At 51.1% G+C, this 21,885-nt stretch overlaps 1 protein-coding gene and 1 long non-coding RNA gene across 3 annotated transcripts in view; both read right to left on the bottom strand.

Annotated features, from left to right (window-relative positions):
• EFNA3 (ephrin A3) overlaps positions 1–20,585 on the bottom strand; it is a 58,221-nt gene extending 37,636 nt beyond the window's left edge. For both annotated transcript variants that reach the window (XM_081841305.1, XM_081841306.1), the window contains exon 1: positions 20,099–20,585. In XM_081841305.1, coding sequence (XP_081697431.1) covers positions 20,099–20,547 — 449 coding nt within the window. In that variant the 5' untranslated portion in view covers positions 20,548–20,585. The remainder of the gene's footprint in view (positions 1–20,098) is intronic.
• Positions 15,308–17,703, bottom strand: LOC309330181. The gene is made up of 2 exons (XR_014151351.1): positions 16,237–17,703; positions 15,308–15,538 (listed from the first exon to the last, which is right to left on the bottom strand). It is a non-coding gene; the product is annotated as an uncharacterized lncRNA (long non-coding RNA).
• Positions 20,586–21,885: the final 1,300 nt, after the last annotated feature.

The following is a 21,885-nucleotide window of genomic DNA, read 5'->3' as shown; positions in this document are numbered from 1 at the left end:
ACTTTTGTGGGATACAGAGGGGTCTTGCTGTCAAAGGAACTGGAGATGAGCCAAACTACAGGTGGCATCGGGGTGTGTGTGGAATCACAGAACCACAGAGCTGGAAGGGACCCTGAGGATCATCTAGTCTAACCCTCGTTCAATGCAGGAATATGCAACTGTCCCATACGGGGGTCGAACCTGCAACCTTGCCGTTATCAGCACCACGCTCTCACCAGCTGAGCTATCCAGGCAGACCAGAACTCGGGTCTCCAGCTACTCCTCACAACTTGGTCCAAAAGAAACAACTGCTCTCAAGGCATTATATAGAAGAGCAGACAGACAGACAGCTAGAAATTAAAAAAATACAGAAATCCCAGTTCTCAGAGATTTCTCTCCAAAAAATGCTAAGTTGGTAGTCCTCACTAATCACCCCTGTCAGTAATTGCAACTCAATGGAAAACAGCCTGAAATCTTACACCAAACGCTTGTTATCACTCATTCTGGAACATAGCTATGATGGAGGAAATTGCACAGAATTTGAGATTTCAGCAAGGACTACAACCTCCAGGCACTTTTCATGCGATCTGACATCCCTTTATTACATACACAGCTGAACCATCATTTTCAAGGCACCCGTCGTCACAAGCCTGGCAACTCTGGAACTAAACTTGACAATCAAATAACACTAATATTCTTTCTTTCTTTCTTTCTTTCTTTCTTTCTTTCTTTCTTTCTTTCTTTCTTTGAGGACAACTTTTGTTCTTGTTTCTTCTTTTTCCGTGACTGGGTCTTTGTGCCTCAGCCCATGTGGAACAGTACTCATTCCGCGTTGAGTATTTTATGGTTCTGTTTTTCATGTTTACGTTTTCAGCCACTGTTATAATTGTTCTACAGTGGTACCTCGGGTTAAGTACTTAATTCATTCTGGAGATCCGATCTTAACCTGAAACTGTTCTTAACCTGAAGCACCACTTTAGCTAATGGGGTCTCCTGCTGCTGCTGCTGCACTGCCGGAGCACGATTTCTGTTCTCATCCTGAAGCAAAGTTCTTAACCTGAAGCACTATTTCTGAGCTAGCGGAGTCTGTAACCTGAAGCATATGTAACCTGAAGCGTATGTAATCTGACGTACCACTGTATATTCATTATAAAATGAAGGGGGGGATCTGCCCCAGAAGGGCAGGGAGCAGCAATTGATTTAGGTCAGGGCCCCCCAGGAATTGCTAGATATCGGCTTCTGTCATCACTCCTGACAACTGGACAGGCTGGCTGATGGAGCCGAGCCCAAACACTACTCCTCACTACTCAAACCTGGGCCAGAAGCGCATAGAGCTGTTATTGATCTAGGCAGTGCCTGAAATTAGCCAGGCTCCAGATGTGTTTTGCGACTGGCGCAGGTCCAATTGCGACCATGTGGAGATATCTGGATGCCAGCTTGGCAAATGACATCTCCATCAGGCTGGCCCCTCCAGATTTCTTAAGCAGGTAATCAGAACAGCCTGTTTATTGCATTTATGATGTTGTTGTTTAGTCGTTTAGTCATGTCCGACTCTTCATGACCGCACGGACCAGAGCACGCCAGGCACTCCTGTCTTCCACTGCCTCCCGCAGTTTGGTCAAACTCATGCTGGTAGCTTCGAGAACACTGTCCAACCATCTCATCCTCTGTCGTCCCCTTCTCCTTGTGCCCTCCATCTTTCCCAACATCAGGGTCTTTTCCAGGGAGTTTTCTCTTATCATGAGGGGGCCAAAGTATTGGAGCCTCAGCTTCACGATCTGTCCTTCCAGTGAGCACTCAGGGCTGATTTCCTTAAGAATGGAGAGGTTTAGTCTTCTTGCAGTCCATGGGACTCTCAAGAGTCTCCTCCAGCACCATAATTCAAAAGCATCCATTCTTTGGCGATCAGCCTTCTTTATGGTCCAGCTCTCACTTCCATACATCACTACTGGGAAAAACATGGCTTTAACTATACGGACCTTTGTTGGCAAGGTGATGTCTCTGCTTTTTAAGATGTTGTCTAGGTTTGCCATCGCCTTTCTCCCAAGGAGCAGGCGTCTTTTAATTTCGTGACTGCTGTCACCATCTGCAGTGATCATGGAGCCCAAGAAAGTAAAATCTCTCACTGCCTCCATTTCTTCCCCTTCTATTTGCCAGGAGGTGACGGGCCCAGTAGCCATGATCTTCAATTTTTTTATGTTGAGCTTCAGACCATATTTTGCATTTATAGCACACCTTTTTCTCCAAGGTGTAGATGGTTCCCCCCCCCCCAGTTAATCTCCACAATGACCCTGTGACGTAGGTTAAGAGTCTGTGACTGACTCGAAGGTCACCCAGTGAGCTTTGTGATGGAGTGGGCACCCAGCCATTGTCCTGTGGTGACCATAACCTAGGTTCAAGGTGCCATTTGGCGATCAGCTTATATAGCTGAGTTTCTGGATCCAGGTCTGGATGCAGAACCCCAGTCCCTCCAGTTCCAAGGCTGATGGGAGTCCAATGTGCCTCCCCTGTCCCTGATGTGAGTTAACCGATTAGGCACGTGCCAAACTGACTGCCTGAAATCAATTTGAATCACCCACGAGGGGCTGCAAGAAAGGGCGGCTGTTATTTCAAGCTCCTTTCTCGCCGATCAAACACAGGTAGCCGTGTGAAAACATTAAGGGGCATGGGGGAAAGCAGGAAAATGTTCACAAGGGCCGGCCGGGCAAGGTGTTCGAGAAGAAAACAGTTCCTTTGGTCACAGCCACGACATACACTCAAAGCACTCTTACACCCCTTTAAGGGCCGTGGCACATTCCCCCGGAAGACTGCTGGGAACTGTAGTCAGTTAGGGGTGCTGGGAATTGTAGCTGAGAGTGGAATCCCCCCCCCAAAAAAATTCAGCCTACAATTCCCAGGATTGGGGAGGGGAGCAGTTGGAGGCAGAAAGGGAGGGATCCTGCACTTGGGTTCCGCTTGCTGGGTTCCCACTGGGACATCTATCTGCCCAATGTGAGAACAGGATACAGGGACTAGAAGGGCCACTGGCCTGATCCAGCGGGGCTCTTATGTTCTCAACCCAGGACCTTCTGCGCACAATCATGCACCTACTCTATGCATTGAGCAGCAACCTCTTCCCTTCAACGTTAGACATGAGCAGGGATAGGCATGGAAAGGGGCAATTCCCGGGGCAATTCAGAAAGAAAATAGGTTGAAAATATCCCTTTATATTGTACCCTGTTCAGCAAAGAACATTAGTAACATCAGAAAGATATCGTGGAATCCGATGACAGCCCTAACAAAAGACTTTGATTTATTGTTCCGGGGTATCTTTTTAAAAAAAACAACAACAAACAAACCCAAAGTAATAATAATAATAATCACCAAAACAACTTCCAGGCCTTACTCCTACGTTGTGGCATCAAATTCCCAGCCAGCATGGAGGCAGTCCTATGATACTTAACAACGCTGCCTCTAACACACGCCTGGGAGAAGCTTATTTATTGTCCTTCTAAGAAAACTGTACGATTCTTCTCGATCCTGGCTCAAGACTTCAGAGCCTGGCTGGGTCGGCTGTATGAAGAGAGAAAGAGAAAGAGAAAAAGAAAAAGAAAAAGAAAAAGAAAGAGAGAGCGCAAAAGGAGAATTTGAAAAAAGGAGGAGGAGGAGGAGAGGGGCTTTGCTTAACAGGATTAAGATGACTGTAAAAAAAATACCCTTTAATCTCCACCCTGGGGTTAATCTGGATTAAGGTTCCGTGCATTCCCCCCCCCCCCAACTTGCCGATCCGGATGGAGTGCTGCTCTCTTCCCTGCTCGCTGCAACTGGCACTCGCCTGGCGTGTCAAAACCACACCTCTCTGATCTCCCGCCAGCCACCACCATCTCCCCCCCCCCAAAAGTAATAATGATGATGATGAGAGCCCCACCTTGGCTGCCCTCAAGTTGATTCCTCCCTGTTGTTAAAAAAGGCCCAGCTCCTTGAACTGGTATTAAAATCGGGGATTTTCTGCTTCAGATGCGTAATCCCTCTTTAAACAGGTACAAATGGGTGGGATGGTGCTGTTTACACAGCGCTGGAGCTCTCAACCTCTCCTCAGTCTGTGTCCGGAGGCAGGGAAGGATGCGGCTGCTGCTTCCAGGTGACTCGGAGAGAGAAAAGACCTGTAGCTTGGCGGGAGCACCTGCTCTGTATGTAGAAGGACCCCGGCTCAATCCCTGGCATCTCCAGGTAGGACTGGGAATGAAGTCATAAATCAGCTCCCAATTAAAACCAGCCCATTCATCAGAAACAGGAGGACCAGAACCTGAACTTTATTCCATGGCGACGCATCTGCCTTGAATGCCGAAAGTTCCAGGTTCAGACCCTGGTGGCATCTCCAGGTAGGGAAACCATGGAGAGCTGCCGCCAGTCGGTTTGTAGGTGACACCGATGGACCAGTTGGACTGACTCTAAGGCAACCTTCTTCCTGCTGTCTGGAAGGGTCATAGATCATCAGTGGAGCTAATTGGATTTAGCAATGCGACGTCAGCAAACATTGGCGGGGAAGGGCTGCAGCTCAGCGGAAAAGAGTGCAGGTGACACCAGGTAAGGCTGGGGGTGCCCCCTGGCCTGAAATCCTGGTGGGTTAGATTCTGGCTCATTATAAGCCTGGTTCCCATGTTCCCCTGGCTTCTCACAAGGATGGAGCAGCCCTTCCTCCAAATTTAACTCGGAAGCATTTGGATATACAGTGGTACCTCTGGTTGCGAACAGGATCCGTTCCGGAGCCCCATTCGCAACTTGAAAGGAACGCAACCCGTGTCTGCGCACGCACGGGTCGCAATTCGCCACTTCTGCACATGCGCAGGGTGTCATTTTGCGCTTCTGAACATGCGGTGAAACCTGGAAGTAACCCTTTCCGGTACTTCCAGGTCGCCGCAGGATGCAACCTGAAAACGCACAACCTGAAGCAAATGTAACATGAGGTATGACTGTACAAACAGCCTGGCTGTTGGATCAGGCCAGGGCATCATCCTGCTCACACAGTGGCCAACAGTGGGTGCCCCAATGGGAAGCCCGCAAATAGGACCTGAGTTCAAAAGCAACTCTTCTCACTCGTGATTCACAGGAAACTGGTATTCAGATGCACATCACTGCGAGGGAGAGCAAAGCCATAGGGGCCAGCAACTATCGATTTGGCTTTATCCTCCAAGAAGTTGTCTAACTGGGTGCAAAAGCAGTAAGAGGAGCCGATCCGGTGCCAAGACAATTCCCTGCAAAGCAAGGGTGTGTGTATGTGTTGGAGGGATGATTTTAAGGATAAAACCAATCTGCTTATTTCACGGGGAGCTAAAATTGTGCCCTCCGAACTCCCATCAATCCCAGCTAGCATGGCCAATGGTCAGGGGTGATGGGAACTGGGGGTTCAACCATATCTGGAGAACAGAATGTTGGGTAACCCCTGGTTTATTTCCTTTCCATGTCCATTTCAGAATTGTTCATTCATAAGTCTGTTCTGTGCCGTGCCTGCACAAAACATATACTATCTTTATTTTTCAATTTTTAAAAATCCACAGAAAGATTAGCATTCGAATCCAGCTTTTGGGTTGGAGTCAATGTTAGTCATACTCAGGAGTAAATACATTGAAACTGATAGGAGTGACTAAGGTCCATTCATTTCAGTGGGTCGGCTCTTAAACATGACTAACCTCAGATAAAACCCGAATCCTTTTTGCATGCATTTCTAAACATGTTTTGTAACGTAAAACAACACTTTCTTAAACACATTTCTCTCCATATGAACCTACCCGGACCCTGGGATCACCTTCTGAGGCCCTGCTCTGTCTGCCTCCTCCACAAGAGGTCCTGAGGGTGGCAACACGAGAACAGGGCCTTTTCTGCAGTGGCTCCCCATTTGTGGAATGATTTCCCCAGGGAGGTTCGCCCGGTGCCTTCATTACACACTTTTAGGCACCAGGGGAAAACATTCCTCTTCAACCAGGCCTTTGGCTGATTAACATCTGATGCCCTTTTAAAATGTGTTGTGGAAGAAGGGATGATTGGGTTGTCTATGTTTTTGTTTTTATTACGTATCTTATGTTGTATATCTTGTGATTTTATGTTGTGAACTGACTTGAGATCTGTGAGTACATAACCTCCAACATTTCTCTGATGAAAATAGGGATACCCTATTCCCTAACAACAATAATAATATTTTTTTAAATTTATACTGTACCCATCTGACTGGGTTGCCCCAGCCACTCTGGGCGGCTTGCAACATATATAAAAACATAATAAAACATTAAACATTCTCTATACAGGACTGCCTTCAGATGTCTTCTAAAAGTTGTATAGTTACTTATCTCCTTGGCCTGGGGGGTCGCATAACTACATACCCTCCAACATTTCTCAGACCAAAATAGGGATGTCCTAAGGAAAAGCGGGACATTCTGGGATCAAATCAGAAAGTGGGGCAGCTTCTGTAAATCCGAGACTGTCCCTGGAAAATAGGGACACTGCAGTTATGGGGTGGCATACAAATTTAATAAACAAACAATAAATAGGGAATGAGGCAGCCCAGAACAGGGAATCATACAGAGACACAACAGGCAGGAGGGGTGCTCGGGCTCATGAAAGCCACAATTTCTTTCCAGACCGCTCAGCATTGGGGCACACACCGCTTGCGAGTTATTGAAGCAGAAGGCAGGTTGACAGGTTGGGACTTTGCACAGATTCCCATCAACTCACTTTCAATCATTTCTATGGCATGCGCCTTAGCAGAGAGAAAGCCAGGCAACTCGAAAAGATCCAAGCGGCTGGTTTTTGCTCGGCATTCCGCGGCAGGGACGCCACTGCACAAAACAAAGGAACAAGATTGAATTTAAGATCGGTCACGAGCAGTTAGGTTACCGTAGCGGAACAGAGAGCGGAAACGCGGCGTGTTTGGGAAGGGTCAAGGGGGCACAAAACCCCTTCCACACAAACGGAGGGTCGCTGTGGACAAAATTGCGCACCACAATAAAATGTGTTTATCTTTTTAAGACGGCGCCACACTCTCAGCGATTGCTTTTGCTACAGCCCAAAGCAATGATTTCCAAAGTGTGCGTTTGGGGCACATTAGCACACTGCAAGCAACACACCAAAAAATTATTTAAAGGCTCCCATGAGCGCCAACGGACCCACCCCCAGAATAAGAGGCAGCTGCCTCTGTAGGATTTGCTTCCTTCCAACTAGACTCCACTTTGGCTGTAAACCGGATGGCAAGCAGAAGGAGACGCCCTCAGGCGAGGCTGCCTGTTGCACCTCTGGAACAAGCCAGCCCAGAGCAGAGGCTCTTGCAGAGACACAAAAGGAGGGTAATTCTTCCCCATCTTTTTGCACTGGGTGAAATTAGGCTCCAGTGAGAATTACAAGCCCTGTAAAGAAGCTGAGCCTGTCGCTTCCAGAATGCTGTCTACGGCACTCCAAAGAGGGTGCTGACGAAGGGGCGTGTGTTCGGAAAAGGAAGACCGGTTGACGGAGAGGATCTGGAAAGCAACTCCTATGAGGAATAGTTGGGAACAGCTAGGATACTGCGGGAAAGGTTCAGACAAGGGCAACCAAAATGAACCAGTGGATGGAACGACTCTTGTCTGAGGAAAGGCTGATGCATTTGGGGATAAATTTTTTTTTAAAAGTTTAGAGAAAAGGGGAGCATTAGATTGTGGGTGTCGGGAGTTGTGTGTTATGAGAGAGTGGGAGAAAAAAATCCAATCCCGCTTGCAGAATTCTGGACGAGATAGGGCCTCTGGACTTCACCACCTGCCATGGTCCTGCCGTGACGCGGGTCAGGGTGGGTGGGAAGGCAGAAGAAAGAAGCATCTCTCCATTCAGGAATGCTACCCACGCAGCCACTGACAGATCAGCACACGCCCAGCCAGCCTGCTCTTCTTCACTCCCCACCCTGCTCTTGTGAAAGGTTCAGGAAGACTCAGGCGCACCCAGAGAAGAATCACAGGAGATGTTAAATAGGATGGTGAAAGCAGAGCAGTGATGTGCCAACAGAAAGGAAGTGTGTGTGTGTGTCTGTGTGTGTGTGTGTGTGTGTGTTTGAACAGAGACAGGCAGGGTTGTAATTAAGATCCCTGAAACACTGTGGTGTGAATTTTATGGGGAGAAAATTAGCCACAGACATTTTTCTGGAGAATTTTCTCAGCCACATTAGGCTAATTCCCATAAGGTCATTTCCACCAGAAGGTTTCGCATTGGGAAATTCATCGATGCCCTTGTGATCTAATTTTGCAGATTTATTTTATTTGTATTTAGCAAAGGAAAGCTGAAAACTTTTGAACCTGCCAGCCGCCGTGTAATAGGGCACTGGCAATCAGCATTTGTTACTAATGATGTTATGAAAAAGGAAAAAAATTCCAGAGAAAAAATTAGCACAGGAAAAATATATATATATTTGGCAGTGGAGTGAAATCCCATTCAGGAAAGTTTTCTACCAGTCAGAGATTCCCATAGGATATACCCTTGACCACATTTTAATCCATGGTGTATGGATTGAGCCCAGAGCCAAAACATCACAGAAACCAATTAAACCTACACAGTTTTTCCAGAGGGTGAACCGTGTTATGAGGCAAACTCTGGCCCATGAAAACCGATGCCATAATAAATTTGCCTGGGTTTAAGGTGCCACAAGACTTCTTGTCAATGGTTTTTACACAAAGTTTCAGTTCTTAAACTCAGGGTGTGTTTGTGTTAAGCCTCATAGCAAATGGGCCAGGAGGAAATTTATCAAAAGACCACTCTCCTTGGTGACTTCTAGCCGCCATTGCTCCACACAACTGACGTCTTACAACAATGTCATGCTTGTAGACCAAAGGTCACAAGTCGAGCTCCAAGCGATGCCATGCTAATAATCTGCACACCCTCTAACACTTTGAAGCCAAAATCTGGGACGCCATCTTCTGGACCCCATGTTCATATTTTTGTATTGCGGGAACACGGCAGCCATTTTGGTTGCTGTGATCTTGCGTGATTTCACATCACAGTTTCCCAAAAAAAGAGAGTGCTTTTGGGGGCACCATGCCCCCAAAAGTATCTTAGGGGGTACTGTGTGCCCCCCAATCATGTTTGAGGGGAATCGTGCTGTGAAATTGCGTGAGAGAACATCAACCAAAATAGCCGCTGTGCTCTTGTGATAAAAAACAGGATGGGGAAAGGGGTAGCAGAAACTTCAAGATTCTGGAAGTTGGCTGTCAGTTGGAGGAGGGCAGGGATGGGGGGACCTGGTCGTCTTCCAGATGTTGCAGGACTCCAATTCCCATCATCCCTGACCATTGGACATTGCAGGGGCTGATGGGAGTTGGAGTCCAACAACGTCTGGGTGGCCACAGGTCTCCCCCCCCCCCTTACTAAAGGCCCTTCTCTGGCTTTAAGCCTGATTAAATAAGCACAAATTGGACTCAAAGCACCCACAACCAGCCAGGCAAGGCACAACACAAGCCCAGAGGTAGACCTCAGAATTGACACATGGGCCTCAGAAACTAAGGCAGGCTGCACACAGTTCGTCTTGACTCTTAGGCAGAGGGCAGCTGGTGCCTTTTGACCATTAAAAAACCCCACAATTTTACTACCAATAATGCTCTGCTGCTCTGCTACAGATTCATTGCACTTAAACAAAAAACTATTCTAGTAGGCTTATATTTTAAGTAGCATTTTGCATTACAAGACAAACACACACATATGTTTTCACTGCCAGGTTTTATTTCATTAAGCCAGAGTATAAAAATATTGTAGTATATATAGATATTAGGAGCTGTGCCCCTGCTTGCTCCATTCCCCGGCAATGCCTCCTAAATGTTAACCCACTACAGCAGTGTTTCCCAAACGTGGGTCTCCAGCTGTTTTGGGACTACAATTCCCATCATCCCTGACCACTGGTCCTGCTAGCCAGGGGAGGGGCAACAGCTTGGCTTCATCCCCTGCTTGGTTCCCTGGCTTCATCCTCAGCAAAAACAAGTGCGAGGCAACCAGTGCCCCCCAGATGTTGCTGAACTACAACTCCCAGCCGCCTCTGCATGGTCAACAGCCAGGGATGGTGGGAGTTGTAGTGTAGCAGCATCCAGAGGACCAAAGGTCCCTCACCACCCAAGTTGAAAGGATCAGGCGGAAGGGGCAGGGGAGATCCTTCGCTGCTTGGGAACCTGCAGAGCAGCATTCAGTCAGAGCTCACCAAACCAGGCTGGACGAGTCAAAATCACTCAGCCCAGGACAGCCTCCTATTTCCCCCGTTTCATTACGGCACCCTCCTGCACATCAGCCCCCTGCCAATAATTCATGCACTGATGCTTGATATCACTGATTCCACATGGAGCATTGACACGGTGAAAGCTTTTTAACAGTGCTGGAGAGAAGGCAATCCTGTTTGAAAGTGGCCCTAAGAGCGATCTGGGCGGGTGGAAGGGGGAGAGCAAGGAGCAAACCTCTCCTGGGTGTGGAACATCTTAGAAGGCGCAGCAGAAACAGATTTTCCGAAAGCTCCTTCATGGCAACAACTCCCTCCCCCCCCCCAAAAAAAACCCCCATCCTGGCCTGCAGTAGCCTGACACATCATGTGAGGGTGAAAACATTTTCTACCTCTGCCCCTAATCAGCTCATCTGTTGAATCATCCCAAAATCGGGAGACCACATTCACAAGAAGCACGATGGGTTGGCTGGTTTTTTAAAAAAGGAAGCTTTTGCATTATACAGTGGTACCTTGGGTTACAGGCGCTTCAGGTTACAGACTCCGCTAACCCAGAAATAGTACCTCGGGTTAAGAACTTTGCTTCAGGATGAGAACAGAAATCGTGCTCCGGCGGCACGGAGGCAGCGGGAGGCCCCATTAGCTAAAGTGGTGCTTCAGGTTAAGAACAGTTTCAGGTTAAGAACGGACCTCCGGAACAAATTAAGTACTTAAGCCGAGGTACCACTGTACCAGGGATGAGCTGAACCCAGAATGCAAGTGGAGATTTACCCGATGGAAATTATCCTCCATCAGAAACCATTCCCTTCATAGAGAAAGCTAGCTTCTCAGGGAGAAGTGAGGCTATAACCTGTCTCCCTAGTTTTCTACCTGCAGGGAATGTTTGTTTGTTGCCACTGGCAAGTGGACGCTCACTGGAGGTCTGGAAGCAGTGCAGACAAGGCACCTACTCATCACCTCAAATGAGAACTAGACCTTAAAAAGAAAAGAAAAAAAATCCGGAAAGTGTGTCCCTAGCAACAGGGAAAAGGATCATCTACACAAAATAAATAACTGCAATCCCATGGGACCAGCAGTCTGATTAAGACTGGCTTTTTCTGGCATTCTGTGTGTTACATAAAAGAAGATGCTCTTAGGAGCAAATGTGCTTTAGCATGTAGCGAAGAGAGCTGTGCTGGGTTGGGCCACTGGCCCGCCAAGCCAAGCACCCCATCTCCCAGGATCCTGAGCAGCGATGCTGTCAGGGGCAGAAGCCACACACACACCCTCAATGCAGCAGGGATGCTGGCTTAGTTCCTAGAGGACAGGATTATCCATGGCTGTGTTCCTACATCGGCTGCCAGAGACAGTGCGCCGCTGAATGCCAAATGCTAGGAATCGCAGGTGGGGAGAGTGGATGCTGCTATGCTCAGGTTCAGTTGGGGGCTTCCTACTGGTGCGTCTGTCTGGGGGCCGTAAGAACAGGAGTCTGGACTGGATTAATGGCTATGAGATACGAAGACTGTGTCTGCTTTGGCTGGGGCGATATATCAATATATCACCCAGGACCGGTATGAGAAGCAGACCGTGATGTCGGCTTCACTCAGCGGTATATCGCTGGTGAAACGGTCACCGCTCCCTCCGGCGAGCGTTGCTAGCAGAGGGTCTCAGGAGCGGTGGCGGTTTTACCAGCGATATACGGCTGAGTGAAGCTGACATCCCACTCTGACCTCATAACTGTGCACAGGGAGAGAAAAGCTACATTGCTGAGGCACCAATACAGCTTGTTCCTCCTTCTGGATCTTTTAACTGCTCAGCTCAGAAGTGTGTGGTTGCCACTCCCCTCCAAACAATTAAAGGACCCCCCCAGCCCGGCACTGGCACCCACCCACCACAAGCAAGGGCCGGGACACTGGGGATGGTGAAAGCTGTGGCAATTTCACCTGGCACCTTGCAGGCTAAGGCCAATGCAGCTTATGTTTCCAACACCACGGTATATCGCCAGATGTTTGGCTGGTGATATACTGCAATGTTGAAAAACTGTTATTGCCCAGCCCTAGTCTGCTGTTGGAGAGTGTAATGTAGTACTCAAAGTCCTGCTTGTAGGTTTCCCATAAGCATCTGGTTGGCAGTGTTAGAAATTCAGGTATATAAACTAATGGCCAAATGGCACCTTAAACCTAGGTCATGGTTGCCACAACGAAATGTCTAGATGCCAGGTTTTTTGTTTGTTTGTTTTTGCAATTGGACTTATTATTATTATTATTCATTTCATTTCTATACAGCTTTACATTTTAGAGAGCAACTCTCAAAGTGGTTTACGACACATTAAAACATAAAATAAAACAATCCAGAATAAAACAAATTCAGGCTTCAAGCAGTGGCGTAGCGTGGGGGGTGCAGGGGGGGCCGGCCGCACCGGGCGCAACATCTGGGGGTTAGGGGGCGCAAATCCACGGGTTAGGGGGTGCAAATCCACGGGTTAGGGGGCGCAAATTACTTGCCTTGCCCCGGGTGCTGACAACCCACGCTACGCCACTGGCTTCAAGGAAAACATTCCAGAGCCTTCTTTTCTAAATGGCATTTGGTTTTCCCTAGTCGCCAGCCTGGCATCCAGAGATCTCCATGTGGTTGCAATTGGACCCACGCCAGCGGCAAAATGCGCCTGGCACCTAGCTAATTTCTAACACTGCAGAGATCTATGGAAATAGGATGCTGGGCATGATAGGCCCTGATCTAAGCCAAAAGGCCGAGAAGCGATCAGGGCGAAGATCTCAGGGTAAGAATACTGGATAAAAACCACAAAATATATAGTTAAAATAAAAACAAAAGAATAACCCGCCCCCCCATCCCACAAAAACATTTAAAAGGCCATAGAATCAACCAAAGGCCTGGTAAATCAGAACATTTTCGCCTGGCACCTGAAGGTATATAATGGAGGCACCAGACATTCCACGAATGGGGAGAACATTCCACAAACGGGGAGCCACCACAGGAAAGGCCCGTTCTCGTGTTGCCACCCTCCAGACCTCTCGTGGAGGCGGCACATGAAGAAGGGCCTCAAAGGATGATCTCTGTATCTGGGTTGGTTTATATGAGGAGAGGCGTTCTTTGTGGTCCTGAGCCATTTTACAGAACCATAGAATTGTAGCGTTGGAAGGGACCACAGGGGTCATCTGGCCCAAACCCCAGCAATGCAGGAATCTTCTGCCCACGATTAAGAGTCTCATGCTCTACCAACTGAGCTATCCCAAGGATGAGGAACCGCATTGCTGGACTCCAGCTCCCATTGTCCCTGGCTACTGGCCATCTTCCTTGAGCATCGGCCAGGCTAGCTGGGCCACAGCTTGCCCAACCTTGCTGCAGGGTGTTGAGCGCTGTGATTGTATACACAGGCTGTGGGTTTGAGATATGCATCACATCTGAATCCTGCCTTTCCTCCGGGGAGCTCCTCCTCATGGTGTGCACATGGGGTTAGGAGCCCAGCCTCACCAGCACGTCCACACAAGTTCCTAGTCCACAACATCTCCTTTCCTAGCTGGTCTGGCTGCCCAACTTTATGTATAAATAATTGCGGGTCTGAAAGGAAGACAACCGGCTTTTGTGTAGCTTCTCTGCATCATCTCCTGGAAGGGATTCCAAGTTGCCACCAGGAAAATGGCCTTGTATGAGCCTGTAGATCAGAGAAGGGGAACATTTGGTCCCCCATACGTTGCTGAACTGCAACTCCCATCACCACTGGGCATGGGCAATGTTTGATGGGGCAGATGGGAGCTGAAGTCCAGCAACATACAGAGGGCCAAAGAGTCCCTCCCCTGCTGTAGTCAGTCCACCACAAGCCCATGAGATAGGCAAGGCTACCTGAAGACGCCACAGATTGAACTTCTTCCCAGGGACCTGTGGGAATTGTAGCTCTATGTGGGAGTGCCTCCTAACAACTCTCAGAGCCCTTAAACTACAGTTCCCACGATTATCTGGGGGACACAGTGGTATCAGAGTGCTTTAAATGGATGGTGAGGATGGGGTCTGAAATGCTCAGCACACAGCACACATGCGCAAGCCATGTGAATCCACATGCGAGAACACAGCTTGCAACAATCTTCCCGCGGTTTGTGTGTTAATTTCCTGCGTAGAAATTCCTCCACAGGAGGAAGCTGTGAATGTGACCTAGCAATATCCCGACCCGCCAAAAAATCCCTCTGTGCCAAAGATGGAGAATCAGTGGCTCTCCAACTCCCATCATCCCACTCCAGCACAGTTATGGATGATGGGAGTTGTAGTCTGAACACTTCCGGTGGGACACAGATTCTCCACGCTTGGCTCAACAGGGCTGCAAAACACAGATAACCCCATAAAGAATATTGGGGGTATTTCCACACACACGCCCACAATCTTACTCAGATGTCTACCCACTAAAATGTGGCAAAATTTAAGCTGGTATTCTTCTCCCTCCTGTTAAGATAATGCCAGTGTTCCACATACCCCCATACTATTGATGTTTCGAACACTGTTCCCTGCTTGCAGAGGATGAGGACTAGAAACCTTCCATGAATAACATGCCAGCCTGTCTTTTAAAAAGAAAATGGTAAGAAGTTTAAAGGTTTCCTAATTCAAGCTATTCCCCAACCGACCCCAGTTGGCTCTCTGTTTTGAAAGGGGCAGGGAGCGTTTGATCCTCGTCTGAAGACTGAGAAATAAGGCTGAGAGATGTGTGGAGCTTTTGTATGCAGGACCCTCTAAAGAAGACCACCTCCCAACCTTTCCTCCGCCCATCCTGGACCAATCAGCAGCTCTGCAGCTCATCAGCACACCAGTCACATCTGCCCTTGTCCGGAAAAACACACACAGATACACACCAGTGTGACACAGGGACCTGCTTAAAAAGCAAGAGGGGCGTGGACCCCAGAGATTTTTGGGGAGCGGAGGACACCTTTTCTGCAGGGAGTCTGAGGACAACAATAACAACCACCACCATAATCTCGGAGCAGGCATGAGAGACTTAAAAATAAAAGGGATGGGAGACCAAACTGAGGCAGGTGGCATCAGTTTCATGTCTAACACAATATTTGGAGGAGAGGATCGGGTTGTGTTGATGTCCGATCTGGGAAAATCCCAGGCTGCAGTTCACCCAAGTGCCTAGAAAAATGTAAGAACCATGGCTCTTTTGGAACTCTGCAGCCAATTTTTATTTATTTATTTTTTAAAAACCTATCAAACTCCCAGAAATGCAAAGCGTTTCTTCGACCTAAGGGTAATCCACTAAGGCCATGCCGGTTACTGAAAGGTGATGGGACGGGTGATGGAGCGAAAACCTAGCGTTGAAGCCATCTTGGAGCCTCCAAAACCAATGGCAAACCTCCATCTCGTTGTGGGTTTACAGGAAATGTGGTCCTGAGGAGAGTGGCACACATAAGTCAAAGCAGGCAGAAATAGACCAGTGGGGCACGTTCTCTCTCTCTCTCTCTCTCTCTGTGTGTGTGTAAGACGCTGCATTGATGAAACGGGTTTGGGGGCGGGGGACAGGGCAGACGTCAAAAAACTCATTCCCTCCCCGATCCTGGATAATAAGAGCAACCTGCTTCAGCAGCAGTTGGAATGAGAGGAAAACTGGATATTCATAAACACAAACAAGCTTTGTATGGAGGGGAAGAAATGCTCCCTAATGTCTCTCCAGGGGTATGGGGGAAAGCAAGCAGCTTCTCAGAGGTGGAAGAAATGGGGCATCGTCTCGTCTTCATTCCAAGAAGGGCTACTGCGCTCTTTCTCAAAGCCCAGCACCCTAAGGCCGCAGGAACAGCTTTCAACGCTGTCAGGTCAAAATGTCTCCAGAGCAACCTCATCCCTATGACAGGTGTCTCGCGGGGGTTTGTTTATGGCTTGTCTAAACACCCGGTGGCCGGGGCCCCACAAGGACCAATTCCACCGATAATTTATCCCCAAAATCCCGGCGCGCAAGGCTATGTACGGCGCGTGCGGCTGCAGTGAAACCAACACTGCCGCACTGCTCCGCCATAAATATCCCCGACGCGCCGGCAACTCGGCTCTGCGGCAGGGACCCCCCGCCCCCCCAACAACACGCCTCGGCTCACCACAAAAGGCGGGGGCCCAGCACCCACAGCGCGGTTGGCGGGGACGTAAAGACCGAAGGGAAAGGGAGCCAAACCGAAGCCTTTCCCCAACACCCCAGCAAAGGCAACCATCGAATGGCTAGGCCCCCAAAAAAGAGTCCGTGGCACCGAGTGGGGAAAGGTTTGGTTTGGGGTGCCGAGGCCTCACGGGAAATAAGCCAAGCCAGGTGAGCTAGGCCCGTTGTGACCACTGCCATCACTGCCGCCAAGGCAGCCCCAGTGCATTGTGGGTCAGGCTCTGCAGAGCAGATCTACCTGAGCCCTTGATACGGCTCCTTAGCAACCATCCTCTCTCTTCAACTGCCACCCCCACCCCTGCGCCGCACACACATGCACACATATACACACACACACAACCACTAAAAGTCAGGCCAGGTTAGAAAGCTTTTTAGCTGGAGGAAGGGGGCTGGGTGTGTGGGGAGGTCCCCCCCCCCAGCAAAGGGCCCCGCGTCCGCTGCTCCGCCATTGTGTGGCGCCCGCCAGCGCCCAATTCAGAGGCGCAATTTATGGGGCCTGGGCTTCCGCCTCAGAAGACATTCTCAAAGGAGACGGTCCTCCCTCGAGGCACACAGAAAGGAGGCGCGGGAGAGGGAACGGACAGAGGGCGTGAGACCCAGACGCACCAAGGACGGACGGACGGACAGACACTGGGGAGCAGGAGGGAGAGAAATTTGCAGACAGCCGGGCACACGTGGACTCCAGGCTCGACCCGTCCTTCCCAGCGTCGGTTAACGGCCAAGTCCCAGAGAAAATGGAAGCCACAGACGCAAAGCGGCATGGATATGCCACCGGGGAGTGGGAAACAGGCGCTAGCCTGAGTGGGCCTCCAGAGGGTCACCCTGTTCCCAAGCCATGCCAGCACCCATTTTTAGGGTCCTGTGCCTGGCGCCGCCCACTTACGCTGCCACCCTGGTCTCCCCACGGCAGCCATGTCCCTTCCTCCGCTTCACCCCATGGGCAGAGCATTAGAGATGCAACACACAGGCGCTGTTAACTCCCCCATTGATCTGGCTCCCTGTGGCTCTGTTCGGCGGCCATTACAATTTCCAGATTATTACTTAAAGCCCCCATTGATTGGGTTATTTTTTTAAAAAAGCGAAGGGTGGAATCACACAGAGAAACAGCGACTCGGCAAGGTGTCCCACCTTGCAAAATAACACTTTTCTGTTCAAGTCTCTAGATCTGGGCCACTCATGGCACCAGCAGCCACCGGTCAAGCCAAATGCACTTGGGAATCAACGCCGCTGCTCGTTGGAGGTTCGATCCCGGAGCTACACACGTAAGTAAAAGGGGGGTAGGCGTCCTACCCAAGCCGAGAACCACGTCTTCCTCAGCCAAGGATTGCTGCCACACAGCAGGCCCTGCCTGGGCCCTGTAAAGAAATCAGGTGGCTTTGTTGGTTAATCAGCCTCCCACCACATGAGAGAGAGAGAGAGAGAGAGAGAGAGAGAGAGAGAGAGGGAAAAAAACATTGCTGGCCACCAGGACTCCACCAGGAATTCAAGTGGACCACACATGAATGAATAAAGAGGGATAGGCCAAATTATATACCGCCCCCCATCACACTTCAGCATCACTTCAAAATACAAGCGGCAGGCCCGTGGAAGCAGCTCTGACTGACTCATATTAAGCAAACTGGGGGGGGGGGTGTACAATCCCCCTCTCACTTGCTATCTATCTCCAGCGTGTAAACACGGAGCCCAGCAGTCAATAGAGCTGGCTAAATGACGCTCCTTCTGAAACAAAAGAGAATCAAGAGATGGTGTGTGCGATAAATATCTCTCAGATCCCTCCCACTTGGGAAAACAAAAAAATATGGAGCAGGAATGCCCTTAATGCCTCCAGCTTTCAAACCTTGCGGCTCCCCACTGTCAGCCCCCCTGGTTAAACCCCCCACACACACACACACTACACACCTTCTCTCTGTGTGTGTTCCCAAGCACTCACATCCAGGCAACCCGTTTCTTTTGTGGTGTCCTGGCAAATTTAAAAAGGAAGGGTCAGGCAGGTGAGCCCCTTTGGAAAGGGTGAAAAGGTGACGCTGAAAGCCCTCAGCTGAGCAGGAGGAGCCTCTGTCCTTGCATGCAGGTGGTCCTAAGTTGGATCCCTGGCATCTCCCTGCCTGAAAGAGCTGCTGCCGGCCAGTGTAGACCGCACTGAGTTAGAAGCACCAAGTCTCTCTGTGACTCGAGAGAAGGCTATGCTAGGATGAACACCGGCCTTGCCTGCCTCGGATGGTTTTAAAAGAGGCATTTTAAAAAAATAGGTGGGGGGTGAGAAATGATTAGGCATCAATCAGGCAGCTTCCGTCCCTGCAAACACACACACACTCCAAATCCCTGCATGAATGTTCAAGAGAGACAGATTCTCCCTTGGCACTTTGCCTTTTTCTTTGCAATAAACACCCCACAGCCTTCCCTCTCTTCTTGCTAAGCAGCAGCCAGTTAGGAGGAGGAGGAGGAAGAAGGGGAAAAAACCTCGCCCAGTTCCCAGAGGAGCCCCGGCACTGCCTGGGCACGTGCCACGGGGTGCTCCGGGGATGCAAGGCGGGCAGGGCGCTCGACGTCCCCCCGCATCTGCCGTGCCTACAGATCGGTAGGCGTGTGTCTTCTCTGCCAGTCTCGCGGCTCAGCCCCACAAACAGCCGGGGAACCCGTGCCAGGGCTGGCGAGGGTTTGGCACACGGAGTCACACCTAGGCTCGGATATATAGGTCATGCCACACACACACACAAGATCAAGGTTGGGCATCCTGTCTGTGGCGAGAGTCCTGGGGGTAGCAGCAGGCATGGGGAGATCTCGATCGGGAGGGTTATATTAAAAAAAGGGCAGAGCGTGCCCCCCCCAAATAGTGTGTGCCACCCAAGTTTTGGGTGCTGGTAGTGCCCACGGGGGTGCAAAGGTCACGTTGTCTCTCTCTCTCACACACACACACACAGGACTCTGTTGCCCTTCAACCGCGATCTGATCGAGCCCCCCCCCAAAAACCCCTGAACTAAGGAGAAATTGTCCTTTTAAAAAAAAAACGACGGTCAAGGAAATAAACAAATAAACTCGCTCGGAAAGCGCAGACGGCCCCGCTCCCCCTCTCTAAACACACCTCACTATGGAGGCCACGGTGCCTGGATTTAGGGGAATTTGGCGGCGGGGGGGGGGGGTAAGAAGCGGAGCAAAGCTGAAATTGCAAAAACTAGAGGGGAGAAACAGACGGTGGGGGGACGGAGACGGGCAAGGAGAGACGGGGGTGCCGGTGAGTTGCGGGGTGGAACGAGAGAGAGAGAGGAGAGAGACTGGGGTCCCAGTCCAGACAGCCGCCAGACTGGGGGAGGGGGCGATTAGGAAGGAAAGAGGGTGGAGAGAAGGGGGGGGCAGAGGAAGCTTCCTATTCTGCAGGATCTCTCCCGACGCACAGACAAAAAGCAGACAACCCCGCTCCCTCCCCCCCCCATGAAATCTCTGCTCCCCCATCCCCAGGTTCCGGCGACGCGCGGACCCCGATCCCCACCGCGCACGTGCCCTCGCCCCGTCCACGTGCACGCGCACCCCCTCCTCCCAGACACCCACTCCCCCCCCCTTATGCAGTGCACGCGCGCCCTCTCCCACCTCACCCGCCGACCCCTCTTTGCCTAACACCCCCCTTCGCCTCCCGCGCCGGGGCAAATTCCGGGGGTCCAGGGATATACAGGCGCAAACGGAGCCCGATCTCTTCTCCTTGAGCAACCCCCCTTAAAAAAAAAAAGACCACCGTCGTCCCCCCATCCCTTCTCCCGCGACCCCACTCCCACCCCCCCCCACCCCCCCACCCCACCGGCTCCGGTACTCACTGCGGGTTGGAGCTGTTCCAATGCACCGCGTGCCGGTTGCCGAGGCTGCCGGCGGGGCCGTGGCACAGCAAGCAGAGCAGCGGGAGGAGCAGCAGGAGCGGCGGGGCAGGCGGCGGCAGCGGCGGCAGCAGCAGCAGGAGCGCGGCCATCCCGCCGGCCGGGGCAGCGCAGCGCCAGGCGCGACCGGGCACGAGAGGCGAAGCCGCCGGAACGGAGAGCGAGGGCGAGAAAGAGATCCAAAGGCGATCGGAGCCGCCGCCGCCGCCGCCGCCGCCGCCCTCCTCCTCCTCTTCGCCGCCGGAGCCCCCAGCGCCGCCGAGGCTCCTCCTTCCCTCCTCCTTGCGCGCCTCCGGCCCCGGGACCGCCCCCCTCGCGCGCTCCCTGCACGCCGCGCGCGCCCGATCTTTCCCACGGGCTCCCCACGCTGCGCGCCCGACGCGTCTCTCCATCTATTGGGGGACCCTTTCCTGGCGCGCCCTTTGCTTTCGATTACAGGCGGGGGAGGCGTGTCCGTGTCCGGCCACTACGCCCCGCCCCTTTTGAAAGAACCCCCCCCCTCTCGCAGAACATCTGGAGAACCCCCATCCCTTTCAAACACACATCTTTCCTTCCTCCTTCTCCCCCATATAAAATATTACATTTGTGCCAAGGCTGTTTTGAATTCTGCCCGGAGTCAAAAATCACAGGGACAGGCCCCTGGGCATGGGCAGAGTGCCTTTGCCTCAACATTTCCCCGGGGGCTTTGTCCTTGGGACTCACTTGTGAATGAGAGAGGGGCTGATGTTAAAAACCAATAATATTTTTAATTCCGTGGAAATAGGGGAAGGAAAGGGCCTCTGAGTGCACCTTATCTGCAAAGGTTTAAAAGGTGCCTTTGAATGCCACAACTTTGCAGCGCTCAGTATGTGGGGAAATCCAGCGGGGACGCAGCCTCTGAGCATGGGCAGAGGGCCTTGCCATCAGCAGCCACCGGACATCTGGGAAGTGGAAGGAAAGTCAGGTTTATAGGGCAACAATTTCCCGGCTGGAGCGAGAAGGCCCCCCTCGGCCCCTGGCAAACTCTACAGTTTAGGAAATAATTGTTGCCAGGTGGCGAACATCTGGAAGAAAGCTAGAGGTTGTCTTTTATCTCCCCACTCTCCAGCCATCCCCCAAACAGAACTAGGAGCAGGCTTCATCCTGAGAGGTGGGGGGACAAACCACCATACTCAGCTGCAGAACTACGTAGTTTCTATGCCGGGGGGAAGGGATAATGAGAAGAGAAAGGTGCCTCTGAGGTGGTGCAGAGCGCTGTTTCCCTTCCTTCCTCATGGAATGGCAGCCGGCCTCCCTGTGTTCTGAGATCAGGAACCACAGCTTCCAGGGGAGAGGGTGTGGTTTGCTTGGCACCTATCCTGTTAAGCAACCAGCAAAGAATGTCCTGGAATGGACTCCGGAGTATGGAGTTGGCCGGGTCCTCAATGGCAGAGAATCTGCAGGTTTGAAACTCTCCACCACCACCACCTCCCCCCTGGCTACTGTGGTCTCATGCGGCAAACTGGGGAGGCCTCCCTGTGATCCCCAAAAAACCTGGGAGGCAGACAACACCTTCCCGCCCACTGGGGAGAAAATCAACGCCAGCCGGCAGGGCCCAGCCCTTGCCTGAACATGTCTGGGGCTGTGGCCATGGCTGCGACTCAGGCGCGTCAGGAATGTCGCCCCAGGTCCTGGGCCAAGGTGCGAATGCTGGCCTGGGACTGAGAAAGGAACACTGTGCCAGGGTGACTCCACCCTTCCCTTCTGCTTGG

This window comes from Podarcis erhardii (genome assembly GCF_964252035.2).
Source record: "Podarcis erhardii genome assembly, chromosome: 15".
NCBI classification, from domain to species: domain Eukaryota; kingdom Metazoa; phylum Chordata; class Lepidosauria; order Squamata; family Lacertidae; genus Podarcis; species Podarcis erhardii.
This window is presented reverse-complemented; position numbering and strand designations above follow the sequence as displayed.